The 25,071-nt window shown below is 35.7% G+C and overlaps 2 protein-coding genes across 2 annotated transcripts in view; one reads left to right on the forward strand and one right to left on the reverse strand.

The window, feature by feature from the left end:
- LOC149778414 (queuine tRNA-ribosyltransferase accessory subunit 2-like) overlaps positions 1–18,981 on the reverse strand; it is a 48,389-nt gene extending 29,408 nt beyond the window's left edge. Inside the window, exons 1-5 of the mRNA XM_089939237.1 lie at positions 18,540–18,981; positions 16,727–16,854; positions 14,682–14,763; positions 12,519–12,582; positions 1,222–1,326 (exon numbers count right to left, since the gene is read on the reverse strand). Coding sequence (XP_089795363.1) covers positions 1,222–1,326; positions 12,519–12,582; positions 14,682–14,763; positions 16,727–16,847 — 372 coding nt within the window. The 5' untranslated portion in view covers positions 16,848–16,854; positions 18,540–18,981. The remainder of the gene's footprint in view (positions 1–1,221; positions 1,327–12,518; positions 12,583–14,681; positions 14,764–16,726; positions 16,855–18,539) is intronic.
- The window catches only part of LOC149778415 (uncharacterized), a 63,221-nt gene continuing 52,930 nt past the window's right edge, over positions 14,781–25,071 (forward strand). Inside the window, exon 1 of the mRNA XM_089939234.1 lies at positions 14,781–14,963. The gene's annotated coding sequence lies outside the window, so the exon portion shown is untranslated. The remainder of the gene's footprint in view (positions 14,964–25,071) is intronic.

The raw sequence follows: 25,071 nt of genomic DNA on the forward strand, positions 1-25,071 counted from the left end.
ACTTGGCTTGAGATTATATATGTGTATATATACTTAGCTACACAACTGACCAATCAATGTAAAATGGCCCCGAACGCTTGGCTTGAGATTATATATGTGTATATATACTTAGCTACACAACTGACCAATCAGTGTAAAATGGCCCTGAACACTTGGCTTGAGATTATATATGTGTATATATACTTAGCTACACAACTGACCAATCAATGCCAAATGGCCCTGAACACTTGGCTTGAGATTATATATTTGTATATATACTTAGCTACACAACTGACCAATCAATGTAAAATGGCCCTGAACACTTGGCTTGAGATTATATATGTGTATATATACTTATCTACACAACTGACCCATCAATGTCAAATGGCCCTGAACACTTGGTTCTAGGTTAGTACAACATTAATTTATATACAACATGCCTCTAGCCTAGCTATATAATGCATTCCTATTTCTCCATTATGCATATTTATTCTAGAAATAAATGACAGATGACTTAGATAAATATAATTATTAATTTTATATAGTAAAGTCGCAAACTTTTCAAGAAGAATTATTCTTTTTCATTTACAAGAAGAGACTATGCATGTATGTACATGTATGTAGTAGCATTTTACAGCACCTCAGTGCAATCATGGTGCCAAGTAAAGTTAACATTCAAAACAATTGAAAATAGATACTCTTTATGACTCCAAGTTACATTTATCATTTGAACAACAGAGCTGCAAAGTACTGTTAAAAAAGGTCACTCAGGAGTTTGGAAATGATTAGATGTACAAGATTTACAAAGATTATATCAACAACCATATTGAGGTATGTATAAAGCAGTTCTTAATTCTGTCCAACCTTTGTCCAGCCTAAAACTCCCATATTAATACTCCTACTGACATCAGGCTTGTACAGTGGAAGCATCTGATGATGAGTGTGTGCTTATTCCACTAAAACAGTTATTGTGACATACTTTCCATTATTAACTTTAAGTTTTTCAGTCATCTCAATGTATCTTTTACAATATATATATATATATATATATATATATATATATATATATATATATATATATATATATATATATATAACCTAGGTCCAGAGGTAAATGGCACCCATCGCCTTGCCTGCACAGTCTGTAAATTACACCAACAATGCATAACTGAAGCTGTCACTGAATTAAATCTACAGTTCTCATTAACAATTACACCTAATTCAATAAATAATTATAATGACCTTGGTTTTTCCTCCTTTTCCCCAGATGGCAATTCCTGATTTCTCATTAAACCCTGAGTGAACTTCTACAGCTGGATCATGTAGTGAAGTAAATACCAGGTGATCCTGAAACAGAATAGCACAGATGGCTTCAGAAATGAATCTAATGACATGTTTTTGTATGCCATACATAAATAGTTCAACATAGGTCCATCATACTGGGGTAAATTCACAAGCCACCAAATATCATTTATCCTCTATTGTTATGCAAATGAGGTTCCTAGTGCACTGCAAGATTATATGGTGGATTTGTTGAAGGGAAAGAGAAGCTCTTTCATAGTACATATGTTATAAACCACAACTATGCCTATAATTTACCATTAATTCAAGAAATAATGTATCCTTTTAATGGCAAAAAATGTGACAGTTCATTGGTGTAATTTTGGGGGGGGAATTTAAGCAACACGGTTGGAAAAGTGAGAGTGAAAGATGACATTATCAATGACACTAAAAATCATAAGATCAAAATAAAAGCACTGCAAATGGCAGATGACAAAGAACCCTCATCACCTTTTCCCTGACCTTGACCCATGAACTAGGAACTTGATTAGTATTTGATAAGGTGAAGGTCTGGGTAAAGTTTCATCAAAATATCTTAGGGGTTAATAATTGAGAGAGCCTGGCTAAGGACACAGGCCACTGACCTTCACCCCTTCTTGTGACCATGAAAGCAAACAGTGTGATTTGAAATGCGAGAAACTGTCAAGTCAAGATAAATAAAAAGCTAAAGTTTCACTATATCTTCATTGGTTTAAGGTTATACCAATATACAGATTGAAGTCACTGATATATCATTTCCCTTTTCATGATCTTGACACTTAGGCAAGTGGCATGACTATGGTATGTGACTTACTGTCAATGGCTGATGGTAAACAATATGGTATCAGCTATTTTCTACAACAGTTATGTTCATCAGTCACTGCAGCATCATTCGTTGCCATAAACAATGAATTTAAAAACCCAACAAAACTTAGCCACATATGATGAAGAAACACACTCAGTTTTTTTATATACTCTGTTTCATTCCTTGAGATCAAGAAAGCTATTTGATAAATAAACATAATTTCTGTAATCTGGTAATAAATATTTGTTTTATTTTTAACCCTTTAAAAAAAAGAATTATATTTCATTTTATATCGCTTCTATACACACATAGCTATATGGTACCATATTGGGCAGCTTTAATTTCCAGTCACTGCCTTAAATTGGCATCTTGTGATATAAGTTAGGACAAGAGAGAAACAAGAAAATTAACATGGTACATGTATTCAAGCACCAGTATTACTACAAATTAAAGAAAGAATAATAAATGACACTAGTGTATGAAAATAATATTTAATACTTATTCAAAGAAATATTTCATTCAAGTGAAACTGTTGTCCAAAAAATTAAATCTTTGTGAAAGCATGTCTCATTTTATTCATGCATGATTAATCCCAATGAACAATCTGACTATAAAATACTAAAGCAATTACTAATGAAACACTAGGTACATACACTAATTACTGCAAAATAATGAAGCTCACACTTCATAGATTTTTGGAAAAAACAACAAATCACCATCATATCAATCGTCAAGTCAAAATTCATAAGATTATTCTGTTAAACAAGTCTAGCATCCTAAAAGTCATGGCTGATTAGGTCCAATGTTTCATACAGTTTTGCATAAGCCACAATTATCCATTCTGCATGAATTGGTTTGATTGATAAAGTTTTAAGTAAAGTCTAATGGCTGAAGTTGGTTCATCCATGAGGCAGGCTCAAACAAGGGTGCGATCTCATTGTTTTTCAATTTAGTTAGCATCTTCTCAATTTGATTGGCTTGGAACACATCAAATTAGCATCTTCTCAATTTGATTGGTTTGGAACACATCAAATTAGCATCTTCTCAATTTGATTGGATTGGAACACATCAAATTAGCATCTTCTCAATTTGATTGGATTGGAACACATCAAATTAGCATCTTCTCAATTTGATTGGCTTGGAACACATCAAATTAGCATCTTCTCAATTTGATTGGATTGGAACACATCAAATTAGCATCTTCTCAATTTGATTGGCTTGGAAAACATCAAATTAGCATCTTCTCAATTTGATTGGCTTGGAAAACATCAAATGTTGACACTGCTCGCTAACTGCAATGAGCAAGGGGCAACTGGTCACATGTTTGGTTGACATGTGGAATGATGACATTATCCAAACCAAAAAGGGTCTAAATTGAATTTTACCACTCTTAAGCCACTCTGTTACCACCATGATCATCAGAAAATAATTGATGGTGCAACTTTATGAACTGTGTTTTAAAAAGAAATTATACACATATACTTTAATAACCAATTAACTTAAGTGTTGCTAGCTGCATCGGTCCATTTATGTTGAGTAGAAGTGACTGATCTTGATAGGTATTTGATTTGTGAGTTGGTAGAATTGAATCTATCACTGAAGTGACTGCCATTTGTTGTCAGCATAGTTGTATTGTTTTGTATTCTTTATTTGGGGTATTTGTTGAGATTAATCCAGGAAATGAAATACCTACAAATAGGCAAACTTTTTAAGGCAAAACCATGAATTTAAGTACCAAGAAAATGTCTTCTTTGTTTATCTTTAAAAAAAAAAAAATATGAAAATTGAGACTCACAAAAAGATACTACATTTAAGGCAGTAATATCACATTACTCCAAGCACTGGTCTAAGGAGAATTATTCTTAAGACTATATACTTATATATATATATATATATATATATATATATATATATATATATATATATATATATATATATATATATATATATATATATATATATATATATATATATTATACGAGGAATTATACAAGGATGTAGGGGCCCCGAGTGGCCGAGTGGTCTAAAGCGCTCTTCGTTGCGGATCACTGCCATCTCACCTCTGTCTGCGTGGGTTCGAGTCTCGGATTCGGCTAATGTGGATATGTGAGAAAGCTTGCCAGTAGCTTCTCGTGGGTCGGTGGTTCTTTCCTGGGTTTTCCCGGGTTCTTCCTCCACCATTAATACTGGCCGCCATGTATAGCCTATCGTGTGCTGAAAAATGGCGTTAAACCCTACAACAACAACAACAATACAAGGATGTATATTAAAATCCCTACAGCTCACAAATCTAGGGACCTTGATTACTACAAATATTGATACCCTAGCGCTAAACAAGCAATTTAAATAATTCGCTCCATACTGGGTTTCTGCTTGGTATTGAACCTAGGACCTCTTTATGCGAGATAAGACAACTATCGCCTGCCTGCACGTTCCAATGCCCATACTAGCACTGCTACTGCCACATCACCAAAAATGATGTTTTGGCAGCCGTTCATATACTACATTTCAAATAGTCTAAAGACAATAGTCATTATGATGGATCACATCCCTGTTGGGAGTGTTCCGGTTGCAATGCACTCATTATGACATGATCATGGTCTTGTCATCTACTGGGACAATAAACCACAGGTTACTCTCTGATCTGGCCATCAATCATGTGTGGAATCCATTAAAAAAACCTACCTATACCGCAATCATTTCTCAGAAAATAATTATTCTTCTTATGAATACAATCTCTCATAGGGGCCACTATCTTACAATTTCAAAATACTAAAAACTGAGATTTGTACATAACATAAGCCTGATTTAAGCATATAAAAATACATCAGAATGGAGAAGTTGATGTTTTGATACTGATACTAGAAAAAGAATAAATCTTAATTTAAAATAAGAAAGGTAGCAAATATAGGATGCTTGCCAAGAATAAAATGCAACAACTAAATTCAAAAACCTCTCACAGCTAGACTTCTTGCTTGAAAGTAAATTCACTCTTATAGCTCAAAAGAGCACTGGGAACCTCATCTGCATATCAAAAGGTTATGGGTGATATCTGACAGTTCTCTGGATTTTCCAATCCATGTGTTATGTAGTCTCCCTGTCTCTGGCTTTTCCAATCCATGTGTTATGTACTGTCCCTGTCTCTGGATTTCCAATCCAAGTGTTATGTACTGTCCCTGTCTCTGGATTTTCCAATCCAAGTGTTATGTACTACCCCTGGCTAAACAAACTGTGTGAAGCAGACCAATCCCTGCTCAACAAACTTCTTGAAAGAAGCCAATCACCATGTTTTATAAAATTCTATCATTGTCTCAATAAACTGTTTTTTTGTGTTATTGATGTTTATGGGAAAAGACATCTTTGGAGGACCAAGCAGATGTCCGTTTCTTATTGTGGCAGCAACATCAAATAAATGTAGAACATTGATTGTGGCTGAATGTTTTTTTTTTATTTGTTTAGTATTTACACAGTATGATCGGTGCTTCAAAGGTAATCAGTTTTCTTTGAAGTTTCAGAAAAACTAGTTTTTCTGTGTACATTTTAAAAACAAATTAGCCATTGTTAGGTCAATTGTAGCAGTTACTGTTCCTTCCTTCAAAAGTTGATTGATTGTAGCTTGTCCCAGTAGCATGACTTATTCGATAGAACAAAAAGCAGATCTCTAGGGGTTGGGGTGGGTATTTGGAAGAGGGTGGGTGGGAAGGGGGGTATGGGGGGGGGGGTGATTTTCATTTTTAACATTTCTCAAAGCAGAGTGACTCTGCCTTCCACATATGCATCAGAAGTTTTTTCAAAAGGCCAATAGGTGTTCTGTCCTGACAGGGATTACTATTGAAAATGTTAGTGTTCTGAAGTATTTAATTCTATGGGTGAAAAGAAGAGGAATTTTAATTACTCGCCACATCCTGAGGTCAGTCTAAATAAATATATTAATTACTAGCATGCAGCCAATACTCCACCTATTTCACCTGAAAGATCCATTATGAGATACTGCCTTGTCTGGTTGATATCCGCTACCAGAAATCTCAAAACTGAGATCTCATAGCATGCAGTACTCAGGCCAGATTGTCGGAATAAGCAGATTATGACAAAACAATGCACTGTTAACACCATTTGTCAATATCAGCAAAGAATTTGTTTATCTAACGAAAGATAAATTCCAGTGCATTTTATATCATGTTTGCAGCTTCCTTTCATGGTGCCTCTGAATTTCATTACTCCAAACCCAAGGTTGTATATACAAGTTTAAACAGCAAACAATGTCACAGAAAATCTTGCCAGATGGTATCATTTGTCTCCAGTAAGCGGGGAAAAATCACAATTTGCAACACTGGCAAAGTCAGCATGACCCCTGAATAAAACTTTTACATGTTATTTCAAATACTTTTAAGAAGAACTTTTCTGTGTACAAGTAAACTACATGTATATGAAATTGCTTGAGCCATGCCACGATCATCTTGTGTTAGAATTCATACACGATCTCTTCCACAAAATGATAATAAACATTAGCACTTTACTTTCTTATACTTTTATGTAGGAAAAAAAAATTTGTGAATGAGAAAAATACATGCAAATGAAATTTCGGAAAACAAGCCAAAATCTTGTTATATCTGAATTTGTGTTTTAACGGAGCATGCACCAGTGGAGTTACACTGTATTTCAAAGCTCTGTTTGTGACTGTTTCCACAGATGCATTATTTTACATTGCCATATCAAGGCAACCAGAAAGAAAGACAGGACAAACAGTACTATTTACTAATCCTGGAACTATCAGCATTATTTAAATTTATTCTTTCTTCAACAAAATGTTATTGAAGATGATAATCCAGTGTTAAAACAGTTTCTATGGCCAGCTTTTATCCAAAGCTTGATCCATCAAGCAAACCAATATTATCAAGCATTATTCTGTATTATCAACAATGATAACAGTGAAAGATACTGGTCAAAATAAAGGGTACTTGACGTGATACAATACGTTTGACAAAATACAGGATACTAGACATGATACATAATATTGGATATATTACTGGACATTACATAATACAGGATACTAGATATATTACAGACCATGATATAAAACAAGTTATCGGACAATAAAGGATGCTGAATATAATACAGGATACTAGACATAATAAAGGACACTAGACATAATAAAGGAAACTGGGTATAATACATGACATATTTTAATCCAGTGCCTGTAAGTCAATAAGCCAGTCATTCTCATTTGTTATGATAAAACTGTGGTTGACCCAACATACTTTTAAGCAATAAAAGCAATACAGAAGAATGCCAATAATCTGCATGGTGATCATCTGGACTACTCACTTGTATAGTCTCCCAAAATGTCTCCAAAATTCCAATTTTTCCTAGTAAAACATGTTTCTTCAAGAATATTTACCCAATCATAATACTTTTAAAGAACTAGCAACTACATGTACTACCTCACAAATTCAGCCCTCCCAGATGCTACTTTTAGCTAATGAGAGATAAAAGTTGTCTGCCAGCCTACATGGTGGTTGGGCAGAGTGATCTTCCCTCAGGAACAAGAATTGGCAGCAAAATGCATGAACTTTTCAGTTACTACTGGAACTGAAGCATGCTCTCTATGGCTGTAACTGTTGGGAGACTGAGAGAGTGGATGTGTATTATGACTTGGTAAGAATTCTCAAAGAAACACATTTTACTAGGGACAACTGGTTTCTTTTTCAAATACAATACCCAATCAAACAGGTAAGAAGTGGAGGTGGAGACAGCTTCTAGGTAACCCTTCTGGAGGGGACTCCAGATTTTCAAGATTGCCAGCATTATTGCCTACTGTTGCTGTCCATTTCACTCCCCAGTAAACTATATGGCTTCGAACCCATGCATTCAATCTGATGCTTTCGTCCCAAGATATGCGTCTGTGTCTTCCCCTTAGCCAAAGAACTGCTGCCCACTGACTTCTTTCCATAATATGCAATTCCAACATGAATTCAAGGAATGACAAACAGAGAAAACTATACAAATTGCGTTGTTGTCAAACTGGCCTCACCCATGGTCTAAATCTGTAACCCAAAATAGAGCAGACTATATATACACAGTGAGTGTCTTACTTTATGAACATATGCGTGTCCATGTAGAATTACCATTGTAAAATACCCGTAAAGGGGGGCATGTAAACATCAGAGCATCACTATTAATATTTAAACAGTGGATGCTAAATAAACAGTTCTAATAACATGTAACCTGTAAGAAGGCCAATGTTGACTGCCTATACAGGTAAATTCACCAAAGCATTGCTTATAGTAACCACATATATGAAGTGTGATGTAAGTAATTAATTCTAGTAACAACTGACCCATAGGAAGTTCAGTTTTTGACTGCCTATACAGGTAAAATCACTGATGCAACTACATGTATAAACTGGATGCCAGTGAGTACACCATTTATAGAAAAGTTTCCTGTAATTATCCGAGCACAGAGGAAGCTTTAAAGCTATATAGACTAGTTTTCTATATTACACACTAAACCTGCACAAAAGAAAGGAACTGAAGCATCATTATTGATATGTATGAAGCAGCACTAAAATACTTATTATGAGACAATGTTACTTGTAGGAAAGCTCCAATGATGTTCTATACAGGTAAAATCAGTAAATCGTAACATATACAACAATGAATTAGATGCTAAGACAAGATAATACAGAAATTTAACTGTATGTATCCTAACTAAGCAGAATTTAAACAGCAATATTAAATTACTTTTTTATATCACACACCAGACATGCACTTATTATTAATGTTATAGCAGTGTAAAGGGATGCCATCACGACCTGTGCAGGTATGTACTAAAGGCACCTAAATGTATTAAGATGACAAAGTGATAACACAGAATGTTAGGAAACTTTGTTATCAGCAGAAGGAAGAACAGAAAAGTTGGAAACTTAAAAATGGAGTATACTTCCCTTTGAAGATGAAACTCCTTAAACTTGTTCTGAGGTAGAACTTCTAAACTGCTTATAATTATTTTTTGAGGCCTCTATGTTTATAGAGCGAGTGCTACTTGGCATGAGCGGATGTAGTAAATGATGATTTCATGGGATTTGGTGCCAATCCAGATATCTGACTGCCACCTAGACAGATAACATGTAGCTTTTTAACTGAAAAGTTTTAGCCTGGGAGGGCTGGATTTGCGAGGTAGTAGTAGTTCTCCTAAGGTATTATGATTGGGTAATGTATCTGAGGACGAACCAATGAGACATCACATCAAATTTTCTTATGAAAAGCCCAAGTTCATACTAGGAGCATTTGAATATTTTGTTGTAACCCTTTCATTTCTTTAAACCTGTAAATAAATTTAATGCCGATTGATACACAAAATAGGATTCTATAAAACAATTTGCAGCAGCATGCTGGACACTTGCAGATATATGTGCAAGATATAAAAATGTCAGAGAAGGTGAAAAATTCTGCAACTTAGTAAAAGGCATTCTATAACGTGTGCACTCTACTGCTATCAAGGTCAACATGGATAAAGTTTACATGTAATTCTGTCATATCATACAATTATGAGGTTGTTCATCATTGGCTGCAAAACCAGAGAATGACACACATTCTGGAAAACTGCTCTCTGCAAAAGCACCTATGTATGTAGTAACATTTTAAGGCATCTTAGCACAATAGTGGTTATATCATATGGCAAAAGCAAGATTCAAGGTTTGAAAAGTGAAATGGAAGTTTTTACAAGTTGCACAGCTGCAACCAAATATCAGAAATTAGATAACAGAGAATGCAAGCATAAATATGATCAAGAGAAAAGTGTAAGAAAGTACCAGAAAGGCTAAGAAAATGCACTGTTGTACTTTTCACTAATAACAATAATTTTCAAAACTTTTTAAAGATTCCTCATATGATGTTCATTTAGGAATGGTAGCCACACCAAAATTTTCAAGATGGCTGCCATGGTAGCATCATTGAATGTCTGATCAGCACCAATTTAACTCAGACCATCTAGAAGAAGTACTTTAGTGAGAACCCCATGCTGACACAACCACTCACTCTGGAGAAGATTCAATAAGATTTTCGTGAAGCTCTACAGCCCCTTCACAAAAACAATTCCAATAATCCGAAGTAACATTGTTTCTTCATTTTAACTTTTCAGTGTTGAACTATCTCTGATATTCATGAGTGTGCAGTATTCAAAGTACGTGTCCCAGCAGAGCTGAGAATGACATTTCTAGCTTTAACAAGACCAAAACCTCTGAAATTTTGCTTTTTTTCTTGCTATTTTAGGGTTCATCACATACAGACTGATTCCAAGATTACTACAATCTCGAGAAACTTCAGCTGTTTCAATTTGATCCGAGTCCCTAAAGAGACATCTGAAGTGGGTCCATTTGCATGATTAACACATTAGCATGGCCTAGCAACATAACTGAGTGTATTTTGAAAAACGAATGTGTGATAAGTAACTTTAAGATAAAATTGTAAATTGTTTATCTTTATTATCATCAAAGCCTCACTGGTTACATGGTATGACAATATCACTACATTGTATGGTTTAGAACTGAATGTTATGGAAGAAATATTACAGTTGTGTATATGTATTATTGCCACAGTGACAGTAATTGTGTTCTTACAATGACACTGTATATATATTAGTGGCAGTAATTTTGTGTTATTACAATGACACTGTAAACATTACAGTACCAGTAATTGTGTGTTATGACAATGACACTGTAAATATAACAGTTGTGTATCTGTATTATTGCCACAGTGGCAGTAATTGTGTCTTATTACAATGACACTGTAAATATTACAGTTGAGTATCTGTATTATTGCCACAGTGGCAGTAATTATGTGTTATTACAATGACACAGTAAATATTACAGTTGTGTATCTGTATTATTGCCACAGTGACAGTAATAAATTATTGTGTTCTTACAATGACACTGTAAATATTACAGTGACAGTAATTTTGTGCTATGACAATGACACTGTAAATATAACAGTTGTGTATCTGTATTATTGCCACAGTGGCAGTAACTGTGTTATTACAATGACACTGTAAATATTACAGCTGTGTATCTGTATTATTGCCACAGTGGCAGTAATTGTGTCTTATTACAATGACACTGTAAATATAACAGTTGTGTATCTGTATTATTGCCACAGTGGCAGTAATTATGTGTTATTACAATGACACAGTAAATATTACAGTTGTGTATCTGTATTATTGCCACAGTGACAGTAATAAATTATTGTGTTCTTACAATGACACTGTAAATATTACAGTGACAGTAATTTTGTGCTATGACAATGACACTGTAAATATAACAGTTGTGTATCTGTATTGTTATTACAGTGGCAGTAATTGTGTGTTATTACAATGACACTGTAAATATAACAGTTGTGTATCTGTATTGTTATAACAGTGGCAGTAATTGTGTGTTATTACAATGACACTGTAAATATTACAGTTGTGTATCTGTACTGTTATTACAGTGACAGTAATTGTGTGTTATTACAATGACAGGATCAGATCAAATTGAGCTTTATTAAAATAAATGAATGATTTGGTCTTCCTCAAGCTCAAGGCAAAACAACTGCATGATTTTTAACAAGGAATTCCCTAAATTTTGGTGAGATTCAAACATCTGAAGAAAACAATGGTATATATCTTTAATTGTCAGCACTCAGTGTTTGCCACACCGGCACATTATGCTCAGAGGTTTAGTACACATTTACTTTGAGCAAGATGCTACACGTAGCCATAATCTGTTGAATGCTATGGATAGTTGATAAAATGACTGAAAATAAATGTATTTGCACAGATAATTTGCTAAGAGATGCCTCAATCAAAGATAAATACCTTTTTTCATCAGTGTCACTCATGGTATGTATGGTAATAGTGACTTGGCAGAAAAAACACCTGAACCAGCACTTGTTTTACTGGGCATTGAAAATCAATCAATAGGCACAATTAACTGCCACAAGAAGCAGAGGTAAGTTTATACGGGTACCGAAAATCAATTAATATGCACAATTAATTGCCACAAGAGGCAGAGGTATGCTACACTTGGGAATGAGTGGGATAAAAGGGATTCATTCTTTGGCATATAGGTACAAGAGATGGACAGTCCCCAGGTCATTCAGTTCTAGAAATCTGGACATCCTAGAGGAGTCAGGTGTATAACACGCTGGAATGTCCATTAACAGAAGCCCTGATATTTAAAGATATTTATGCTCCTTTTTCAAACTTTTCTCACTCCTCCCTTTGTTATCTTGAGAAAGAAGTCACATCACCCATTCTCCTGGCCCTAGTCTGAACTCTTGTCCTGATGGATCTGAAAAACTTACTTTTGACTGCAATTTTGAAAAAAAGGTGGGAGTGTTTCATGACTGTGCATTCAAATAAGTGTATGGTTTTTACACACCTTCAAGGCTGTGAACTTGGCCACTCCTTCTTGGAAAGCCTGAATTGCTTCATAATGATCCGACCTGCAACAAATCATATCATGCATAAAGATGACAATTTATAACCTAAGATAAGAACCTTCTTAAAACAGAGTTAGAAAACATATGCATGTTAAAATCTGTACTGTATTTTTAAGAAAATACTCAACTGCATTCCCAAAAATTCAGTAGTTAAGGGTGGAGAGTAGGAAATATTAAATGTGATGTGAAATGCCAATGTCCCTCTAAAGTGGAGTCTTCATGCTGTTTCAGTAACCAAAATGCTCCAACTGTTAACAGTTATCATAATGATCCTGGGATAGTTATTACATGGGTGATCCTAGGTGTGGTTACTACATTGGTAATCATGGATAATTATTAAAATTGCAATTCTAGGATAGTTATTACATTGGTAATCCTGGGATAGTCAATACATTGGTAATCCTATGATGATTATAACATTGGTAATCCTGGGTCTGATGACAGGCTTATATCATCAGAGAATGACGTGTACTGATAATGACTGCACTTGGTAGTGCAAAACAAGCAAATTTTTCAATGTACTGTTTTACTTGCAACAAAAGATTATGGTTCTGTCTTACAAAAGGATTAATGTACTACAGAAGAAATGTCATCATATATTCCAAAGTTTACCATAGGATAAAGGTATGGTGTATCCAATGCTTACAGTGACCTTGAGTTTAGAATAATACAAACTGCAAATGACTAGCTATCATTTGGCTTCTATCTCAACTTGTCCTCTACAACTGAAGCTGTCAGATTAACTTAGAAATATTTCCTTTCAAAATAATTCAACTAAATACTTCAGTACAAGATCAAAGGGTGCAGCAAGTATACCAGAGAATGTTTTTTCTAAATCCAATAAGGGGTTTATGAAATATAAAACAAGGGAAAAAACATATGCCACAAACTGTTAGTTCTGATATACAAATGGATTAATTACATTTAAACAGAATTGTTTCATGTTCAAATAGTTGTATAAATGTAAATTTTTTGTCAACATGACATCCTTACACCAATCTTGGCTCAACAAGTTTTGCATTGTCACTTCAATGATATCCTTTCGCCATATATCTGTTTTGCACTTTCACTGACAGCTCTTTGGAACTGCCAACCTTCAAAATAATGATACAAGATTTTCTATGCTCATGTGTAAAGCTAAAATTGATATTTTTTACTTAAATCTACACTAACCATACCATATCCCTCCATAATTCTACCTACCGCTACACCAATCATACCATACCATATCCCTCCATAATTCAACCGACAGCTATACCAACCATACCATACTATATCCCTCCAGAATTCCAGCTACAGCTATACCAACCATACCATACTATATTCCTCCATAATTCTACTTACAGCTATACCAACCATACCATACTATATCCATCCATGATTCCACCTACAGATATACCAACCATATCATACTATATTCCTCCATGATTCTACCTACAACTATACCAACCCTACCATACTATATCACTCCATAATTCCATGTACATCCATACCATATTATATCCCTCCATAATCCCACCTACAGCTATACCAACCATACCATACTATATCCCTCCATAATTCCACCTACAGCTATGCCAACCATACCATACTATATTCCTCCATAATTCTACTTACAGCTATACCAACCATACCATACTATATCCCTCCATAATTCCACCTACAGCTATGCCAACCATACCATACTATATCCTTCCATAACTCCACCTACAGCCATACCAACTACGCAATGTCCCTCCCTAATTCCATAAAAATGCAATTCTCAACAGAGACATAAATTCACCCAATATTAAATGGCCATAAAAGAGTGCCTGAATGGATCCTGGCTTAATCAATAGTAATAATAAAAAGAAAAATAATAATAATGTAATCCTCTAAAACCATTAGGAATGTAAACATAACTTGTATTTATTTTTTGCAATGTTAAATCAGCCATTATCATCAAGGTGTTCACATCACTGTTTCTAAAACATGTACAATATGATGTCATATATTACATGAATGAAAATTTGAGTCATACAGTTGAAATGCTGTACTGCAGGTGCCAATCCTGATCTGTACATTACTTTAAGTTCTTAGCTCTCTGCTTCAAATGTACGTACATGTGACTCAGTGCTATGTGGGCAACAGAAGGAATATTCTCTATTTTTTTCAGCATATCCAAGCCCAGGTATGGTGCACTACCTGTCAATACAGAGAAAAATAATTGTCAGAGATAACTGTTAATTCTCAAAAATTGGGGGAAACAGACTTCCTGGGACATAACTGTGGCTGTCTCTTGTTTTCAATCCAAGAAAGGGAAATCCAGGGACAGAATGTGGCTGTAACATGATTTCAATCAAAGAACGGAACTTCCTGGGATAGAAAATGACACTGTATGACTGGTAATTATTTTATTAATTATTAGCTTCATGCCGGTTCATGAAAAAAGAAGTAAACAGACATATGTTCTAATCAGTTTTTGTTTAAAGAAAATGAAAACATCAACATTATAATTTTACATTTTCACTTGCTATTCCCATATTCATCAAGGTGTTTATACTGTACTGCTAGTCCCATATTCATCAAGGTGTTTATATTGTCTTGCTATTCACTTGCTCATCAAGGTGTTTATATTGTATTGCTATTCCCATACTCATCAAGGTGTTTATACTGTATTGCTATTCCCACGCTCATCTAGGTGTTTATACTGTATTGCTATTCCCACACTCATCTAGGTGTTTATACTGTATTGCTTTCCCATACTCATCAGGGTGTTTACACTGTATTACTAGTCCCATATTTATCAATGTGTTTACACTGTATTGTTATTTCCATACTCATCAATGTGTTTGTACTGTATTACTAGTCCCATATTTATCAATGTGTTTACACCATATTGCTATTCCCATACTCATCAAGGAATTTGTACTGTATTGCTATTCCCATACTCATCAAGGTGTTTACACTGTATTGCTATTCGCATACTCATCAAGGTGTTTGTACTGTATTGCTATTCCCATACTCATCAAGGTGTTTGTACTGTATTGCTATTCCTTTACTCATCAAGGTGTTTACACTGTACTGCTATTCCCATACTCATCAAGGTGTTTGTACTCACTGTATTACTAGTCCCATATTTATCAATGTGTTTACACCGTATTGCTATTCCCATACTCATCAAGGTGTTTTTACTGTATTGCTATTCCCACTCTCATCAAGATGTTTACACTGTATTTCTAGTTCAATAGTCATCAAGGTGTTTACACTGTATTGCTATACCCATCCTCATCAAGGTGTTTATACTGTATTGCTTTCCCATACTCACAAAGGAGTTTATACTGTATTGCTAGTCCCATACTCATCAAGGTGTTTACACTGTATTGCTATTCCCATACCCATCAATGTGTTTATTCTGTATTGCCGTTCCCATACTCATCAAAGTGTATATGCTGTATTGCTATTCCTATACCCATCACGGTGTTTGTACTGTATTACGTATTCAATACTGATAAAGGTGTTTATATTGTATTGCTATTCCCATACTCATCTAGGTTTTTACACTGTACTTCTATTCCAATACTCATCAAGGTGTTTATACTGTATTGCTATTCCCACACTCATCAAGGTGTTTACACTGCATTGCTTTTCCCATACTCATAAAGGTGTATTGCTATTCCCATACTCATCAAGGTGTTTTACTGTATTACACTATTCCCATATACATCATGGTGTTTATACTGTATTGCTTTTCCAATGCTCATATTGTGTTTATTTTGTATTGCTATTCCCATACCCATCAAGCTGTTTATACTATATTGCTATTCCCATACCCATCAAGGTGTTTATACAGTCCTGCTATTAACAAATGCATATTTTATATCAAAACTATATTTATTATCACAGCAGCACATGAACATATATAATAAGTAATATTTATGAGCAATTAAAGTTTGAAATGCTTTCAAACACTAGCATCTGACTGTAGACTGTACACATAACCAGAGGCAAGTGACCAATAACAGTGGTCTACAGCCAAAATGCTTACGAAATAAATGTAGTTAAACTTTACTCATTCTGGGTCACAGAAAACGAAAATGATGCTTAAACTGACATGTAGAGGGCATTAAATAATGGAAAGAAAGGGCAAATAAACACTAATACTAACCTCCTCTTGTGTACAGCATACACATAGGTGTGTCAAGTATCTTGCTTCCTTGATGACCAACACTGGATAATCGACCTAGGCGAGCTCCATTTCCCCTTACACACAAGACTGAAAACTTCATTTCTGCTCTAGATATATTGAAAGAAAACATTTATAAATTTTAAAAGAAAAAAATGCAAACAGAATTTTAAGAATGATTAATAGGAAATGATTACCATGTCAGTTCTGTGCAATGGTAAAATTGAACAGTAAAAGTACAACATGAATTGGCTGATTGAATGAAGTGCAGAACCCTGAAATGTATCTGAAAAACCATAAACCCAGATAAGCAGCACATGTGACTGTTCCCAACCCCTTTCTTATCTGATCTCCTGCATATCCAGGGTTTTCCACATGCCATTGTTGGGTTGGGGTGGGGTGCGGGCAGGCAACATGACAGCCATATACGTCCCATCAAAAGTCAAACTATTATCTACACCTATGTACAGCATACAAGATCATTTTATGCAGCAATACATGAGCAGGAAAAAACTCTAGTTAAATTTGGACGCATTTTTCACATTTTTAATATCACTCTTTGTCTTTAAAACCTCAGATTTTCTACCTCTGGAAACATCTACTTTACTGATATTAGCTGTGAATAATGTGGCTGCTGAATTCAGCAAGTTGCATTTTCCCAAACAGGAAGTACACTTAGAGTACACTTGAGTTACTTCATACAGTTACCTAGTCTTAGTGTTTGATTTTTGACAAGACCTGAGTACAATTTTGGATAATCTTAAATTTCAATAAGACAGTACAATCAATCGTATTTCCCCAAAAACCAAATTTTCTTGAGTTTAGAGTATTATTATTATTAACATAGTTCACATTATGCAAACATTTCACAAATATATTCTTTTATAAATGTCCAAAAGTTTTATTATACTAGGGGAAAGTGGGAATAATTAGGCCTTTATGCTCCATGTATGGCCGGACCTACATTTTTGTATACACTACCCTAGTTTTTTTTAAACTTGTATTTGCCATATGATTCACTGAGGACAAATGAAAATAACTGAGATTACCAAGTAAGAGTTGTGTTACAGGACATGGGTAATAGTAGACAGTGGCCACGTACAATATTATTATGACTGGCATTCAGTTTTTGAATGTTAGAATTAAAATTGTCCGAAAATGCTGCAGTCTTTTCTTCCATAAAAATAGGCTCATTTTCAATCAAGAACACCGTTTTTGCTGGTCACTGTTGTTAAAACTAGTAAAATGTTATAGTTTTTTTTTTTTATTCCATAGGCGCTCATTGCCAATGTAATTCATAAAACAGGTTAATGGATGGAAGGATGGGGTATGGGGTATGGCTGTGCATCAGTTGTGTTTTATAAGTATGTCATCAGCTGCTATTTTAAACTTCTAAAAAAGAAAATCTCTGAACCAATTTGACCAAAAGTGTCAGGGGTCATCAATACAAATGATGCCAATCCACCAAGCAAAATACAAAACTGTCTGAATGAGTATAGCCAAAATGATCCTACCGTGCTGGTAACTTTACTACAAACTAATTTCAGTTTTCCAATTTCGCACAAATAAATTTTTTTGAAAGTCGTAAAACCTTATATGGTGACTATGACTTCCTATTAATACATTTCACTGAAAAATTCAGGTTTCTGGATTTCACGACCACAGGGGTTCATTACAAAGAAAATTAGGAGTCTAGCCTGTAACAATAGTGGATCTAGCATACGAATATGGGTTTCTAGCACACTTATATATGACAGTAAAGCTTTCTGAACGAATCTGTACAAATCAAACTTACAAATATAATGGACTGGTACAGCGGTAATAAACATCTCAGGGAAAAGACTCCTTATTGTATGGGATTACTCATTCATAATTAGTTATTAAAATTCCGAAAATTGGTTATCTTTCAGCACAAAACACTGTTGAAATCCGAATACAACCGATTCAAGACCGTAGTAAAATAGTGACGTCATTAAGCTTGAATAACAAACAACGGGCTTGAGGGCAGTTCAAGATGGCCAAAATTTACATCCGATGTTTTTCTACCATATGATGGAAAAGACAAAGGATGCTCCGATTGTCCTGTTAATTAGACAAATGGAATGTTGTCTGCCTTTTCCATTGCATGCTAGAAAACAAGAAAAGAAAGAAAGGAAAAGAGAAACATGACCAGTTTTAACTGCGCTCAAGTCCATGTCTAAATCATAATTTGAATGTATGAAGTGCAAGGCCAGTAACGGCATGAAATTGCACCGGAAAAGAGAACCATTAAAAATTTTGCGCGCACATAACACTGTCAGTAAAATGATTCCAGTACAACAGTGCCGGATTACACAATTAGGCTTACTGACCACGTGCTTATAGCACCAGCCCAACATAAACACCAGAAGAAGAAAACAAAATTGAATTAATTGTTGATGATAAAACTGAATGAATTATATATGACCATTTCAATCAACATGTACGAGTATTTTGATCTGGAATTATGGCAACACTGTTATTTGACCACATTTTTAGGTTTTAATATTGCTTCTTTTTTTTTAGTTTCACATGGGGGGGGGGGCATAATATTTTCAGTGCCTATGGCCCTGAAAGACCTTAATCGGCACTGCAGTCCACGATTATTTTTACGAAGAAAGAATTCCTAAATGGTTCTGTTATACACTGCTCAACTATGAAACATCTACTGTTATTTGTTACTTGTTTTTGTTTATAATTTCAAATTTGTAGAGGAATATATCAGTTGGATCATACTAAGCCTGTCTTGGAGTGTTGGTAGACCCAGGTCATTTACAATTTTCGTGACGCATTCTGCTTCGATGGTTTTGTAGTCACCAAATATAATTCTCGCTCCCTAGCGTTGAACCTTCTCGACTATGTCAATACCCTTCGTGTAGTAGGGATCCCAGACGACACAACCATACTCTAATAACGTACATGACGCGCTAAATAGGCTGGGCGTCTGCATGTCTGTGGACAGTGTCTGAGGTTTCTTTTGAGAAATGTCAATGCAGAGTTTGCTTGATTGGTCGATTTGATAATGTGCGATTCCCACTTTAAGTCCTCAGATACTGTTACTCCAAGATAGGGGTATTCACTGATTTGTTGTAGTATGTGGTTACCTAAGGTGCATAAGTGAGATGATTTTGTTTATTTACTGGTCATACTCATGAGATAGCATTTAGTGGCATTGAAAGTCATACCCCAATCTGCCGCCCATTTTTCGAGGGCTGTGAAATCATTCTGTAGGGTATGGTGGTTACTCTGAGCTTGAATTGTTCTGTTAAAGGAGACAGTCGTCTGTAAACAACTTGACCTGAGATTTCACACAGTCTGGAAGGTCATTAATGTGGCAAAGGAAAAGGAGTGATACCAGCATCCTGAGGATCACCGGAGTCGACAGTGAATGCTTCAGATGATTCTCCCATCCACCACCACTTGCAAGTGTCGTTTTGTCAAGAACGTATCTAGTCAGCAATATAATGGCCCTGTGATTCCATAGTTTTCGAACTTGAATAGTAATTTATGTGTGGCACAGTATCACCATGTCGGTTTCTATTTTTTTATCGTTGTTTTGAAGTAGGCCATGCATTGTTTTATGTGAAGTAGGTCATGCATTGTTGTAAGAAGTTGCGTTTGGCAGGAGTATCCCGATCTAAAGCCGCGGTTCACTTTAGTTAGAATATTATTTTTCCAGGTGGTTAAGAAGATGCTTACAGATTATATGTTTGAAACGTTTGCAAGCGAGTGATGTACCTGCAATTTATATTGAGAGTATTAGCAATCGGTAGTCAAAATCTTTTGACCTACCCTTCTTCCAACGCCTCCTTATCATGTTTTCGTCAGTTAAGTGTTTGGTTTCCTTTTCAGTATTCATAGATATTTCACAATAAAAAGTAAGTATTTGGTATTTGTATTATTTTTTAGTATAAATGATGATAATAATTAGTAATGCATACAGAAAACGGCCTTTTTGGAACTGGGTATTTCAAGCACTAGTCTGTTTTGGCCATGGGCCTTTTTCGTAGAGGTTCGTTTTGACCATGAACCGTACTTACCACGAGCTCAATCGGAACATTGTCGGGCTCTTCCGTCGCATGCTATAAATAATGTTGGATGTAAATAATCGCCATTTTGAACTGCCCTGAAGCCCTTGATTGTTATTATGACAGAATAAGTTCTTTAACGTCACAACGACTAGATGATGTCATCATCAACAACATAAGCAATAGTTTAAATCTACTGAAACCAAATTATTTCTTCGCTTTTTATCGTTACAAAGCTGCAGGAATGACATTAAAAATTATAAGTGCAGGTATTTTATTGATTGTTCACATGTCGTCAAGTATTATTTTTAACAATGATCATTTTTAGAAGACTATATTCTTCGCACATCTAGCCGTATGTTTGGCTTTTAAAAACTAACCGATTCGGGAAGAATCACTACTATTACTTCCGAGTCTAAGTTAGAGAGGCGAAATTATTATATTCGCGTCGATAAAAGACGAATATTTTCCAAATAGTTACCAGCTGTTTATGGACCACTGACCAGTATCAAGCCAGATTCTATTCAATTTATTAAGTTAAGAAGAAGCCGGAATGTTCTATATTTCTATTAGTTATTGGGGGCGACTGGGAGTCAATGGGAAACCCCCATACAGAAAGATAAAATAGGTAACATAGGGTAAAAAAAATGTATAGTGTCAAACGAGAAATGAACATGAGAATGGCACTTGAGGGTCAAAAGTGAGAGATAGACATGTTTGTAGGGTCAAATGGGGACAGTGTTATAAGTGGCTGACCTCAATTGGACGGGAACATAGTAACAGTGCTCGAATTGACCTCAATACGCGCTACTCTAGGTAGGTATGGAAAATTCCATTCGAAATATTTAAAGGATCAAAAAGGCATCTTCACTAGCCAAGGTCCAGATATGTTAACCCTATCTGCACCTTGGCGGATCGAGTAGATATTTCTGTGATTTGGGTCTGTGAATTTCATTGGGTACGGCGGTAAGCCACCGCATCCAATCAAAATTAAGTTCTTCAAATTTGAAAATTGTGTCTACATGATCGAGACAAGGGGAGCACACAACTTGAATGGACTCATAAATAAGCGATTCTCCACTGCCGGTCCATGTTTGTACAAATACCTTACACGCAAATACACCTGTAATGGTTTCTCTCTGGTACGTAGCCATAATGATTTTGAAGTCAATTGTCTCCACCGTTTTCGGCCAATATACAATGCTCCGCTGTCACACGCTGTTGATTAGCTGGCATTACATACTAAGGGATGCAACTCATGAAATCCGATAGATGTCTCTAGGACAAAGCACTGAAATATATGCTTGATACGCCACGGTGTAGATTGGATTAACATATCGGAACCTTGGCCTGCGAAAATGTCAAAGAGGTTGCTTGGGACAAACAAAACATACACAAACAAACAAATACTTATAGAACACAAAAGCAAAACTGTTTGGCAAACCGACTAGTCTCTTTTCGATGCAAGTTAGTGGTACTGAGAGGGACCGTTAGGGTTTGTTAGCCAAAGAGAGTTAATATTAGGAGCAGCGCACTTATATTTCAATCTTCATCAAGCTCCGTCTGGCTGAGGTACCGGACATGAAGACTCTCTTCAGTTCTTCTCTTGTGGGAAAATATTAATGAAAAACTCTGGAATATTTATAGCATCAACTTGTGGGAAAACCCTATGAGAAAACCCAGTATATATATATAGCCTCAACTTCCGGGAAAATCTCATGGAAAAACTCTAGCATATATTTATAGCCCCAAAACACTGCAGTGTTACAAGTGGCTGACATCTATCGGGCGGTGACTTAGTAACAATTTTCGAGTTGACCTCAATACGCGCTAGACTAAGTATGTGTGGGAAATTCTGTGTTAAATGGGTCATAGAGTTAACGTGTTAAGGACTATATGGCGTCCAAAAAGGCCTATAGTGTCAAAAGGATTTATAAGGTCAAAGGGGAAGAGCAATAGTAAAGGGTTTTAAGTTTGAATCGTCAAATTAGACAACCACACGCACACACACACACACACACACACACACACACAACATCCCATACACACACTATCCAAAACACCTTGTTTTAGCTTAGGGTAAAAGCGAAGATGAACTTTAAAAAATACTCCTACACACCTTATTTACCGTCCAACATCCCTTATACACACCATCCCAAACAGACTGTTAGTTTAGAGTGTAAAAGCAGGAGACTTGGTCTCACAAATATACAATCACACACCACCTATAACACCATGGGTTAGCTTAGAGAGTAAGAGAAGGAGATGAAATTTCACGAAGATACAAATGCACACCACCTATACCATCCCATACACCATACACACTATCCAAAACGCCTTGTGTAAACTTAGAGTTTTAGAAAACAACTCAAATCCCACAAACTTACTACATCATCACACCACGAAAATACGGCCAATAACACCATGAAATCTCAAAAAGATACCATCCACAATAACACATATATCATCTAACACCCATACACATACTATCCCAAACGTCCTGTGTTAGATTAGAATGTTTGAGTGCAATTCGTCTCTTTTTACACGATACCCTTTTCGGCTGAAATTTAGTGTGAAGACACTAAACAAAGCATTTTGGATTGTATGTATTGGGTATTAGATGGTATAGGTGGTGTGATGGATAGTATATATTGTGAGATTGTATCTTCTTCTCTTACACTCTAAGCTAACAAAGTGTGTAAGTGTATGGAGTGTTGAATTATAAAGATGATGTGATGGATATTATGCTTTGTGGTGTGCTGAATGATATGTTTGTTGGATTTCATCACCTCTTAAACTCTGTGTTAACACAAGACGTTTTGGATAATGTGTGTGTGTGTGTGTGTGTGTGTGTGTGTGTGTGATTCAGGATAGAATAGGTGGAATGTGAAAGTATTTTTTGTTAGATTTCATCTCCTTCACTTACAATCTAAGCCAAAACAAGATGTGTTGGATAGTGTGTGTAAGTGGTGTTGTATGGTACATGTGATGTTTTCTTTATTATAGTTGTAAGATTTATTTTCCATCTCTTAATCAATAAGTGAAACAGAGTGTTTTGCTTGCGTGAATGAGGTGTTGAATGGTATAGGTGGTGTGCTAAATAGTATCTTTTGTGTGAGAGTTCATCTCCTTGTCTGACACTCTAAGCTAATACAAGACGTTTTAGATAGTGTGGATGGGGTGTTTGATAGTATATGAGTAGTGAAGGGGGGCACTATACGTACAATGGGAATTAGCATTAAAAACACCCTTGGGGCACTATACGTACAATGGAAATTTAACATGGAGAAAAATCGTGGGGCACTATACGTACAAGGGGAATTTAACATGGTGATAAATCGTGGGGCACTTTACGTACAAGGGGAATTTAACATGGGAATAGAGTTTGGGCTTGTTTAGGGACAAGGGGAATTGAACATGGGATTTTTTTTAAAAAAAAAAAATTTTTTTAAAAAAAGGGGTAGGCAATTCAAAAGACTATCTCTTTTCGAGAAATATGGCTGGCCCTGAAAAGGGCCTTTGGGTTTTATGTTAATCTATTCATTAACATAAATGGCACCGCATTGGTCTTCTTCTTGTTCTTAGGCTACGTCTCACTGTTGGTCCGTACATCAGCACTCTTTTTAGGCATCCTTGTCTTTCAACGTAGATCCTACGTATCCACAGGCTGGTGTTTGTCCTGTGGACAACGGTCCACTTCGATCGGACATACATGAGCAAGTCTGTCCGAAACATCATGGAAGACACAAGGGTGGATGACTCAACTGTAGTCCACATCTTGAAGCGACGAGAACAGGTGAATCAATGCAGTCAACGGCGCTTATTTATAGGTACAGGTAGGATTGAAACGGATTGAGTTCATTCACCAATCCAAACACGCGTTACAAAATTCAGCCAGCCGCATCCAATCCGAAGAAAGCAGTCTGTGACGTCACGTAGTCAATATAGATCTGCTAGCGCTTGTGTGCAGTCAATCTATGCGACAGTCATTCAACATGACGGAAACTCAGAAAACGATCCATTGGGGTGCACCAGCAGGAGAGACTGCCCAAGGGAACTCGGACTTACTTTCAGAAGAAGTGAATTGGGATTTTGTGGATTTTCTCTCTTCGCAAGAATTTGTTCCGGAACCTGCGTTACCTTCTTCATTACCGCAAGTGGAAAATTTTAGACAGAGACAAAAAGAAGAATTGGAGAAATTTATACAACGACAAAAGGAAGCGGAACAGGCTTTTCTCCTACAGCAACAGCAACAAGAAGAAGAGGTAAGAAAAAAACAAC

This window comes from Sinohyriopsis cumingii, chromosome 17 (assembly GCF_028554795.1).
Source record: "Sinohyriopsis cumingii isolate HCF-2022 chromosome 17, ASM2855479v2, whole genome shotgun sequence".
NCBI classification, from domain to species: Eukaryota; Metazoa; Mollusca; class Bivalvia; order Unionida; family Unionidae; genus Sinohyriopsis; species Sinohyriopsis cumingii.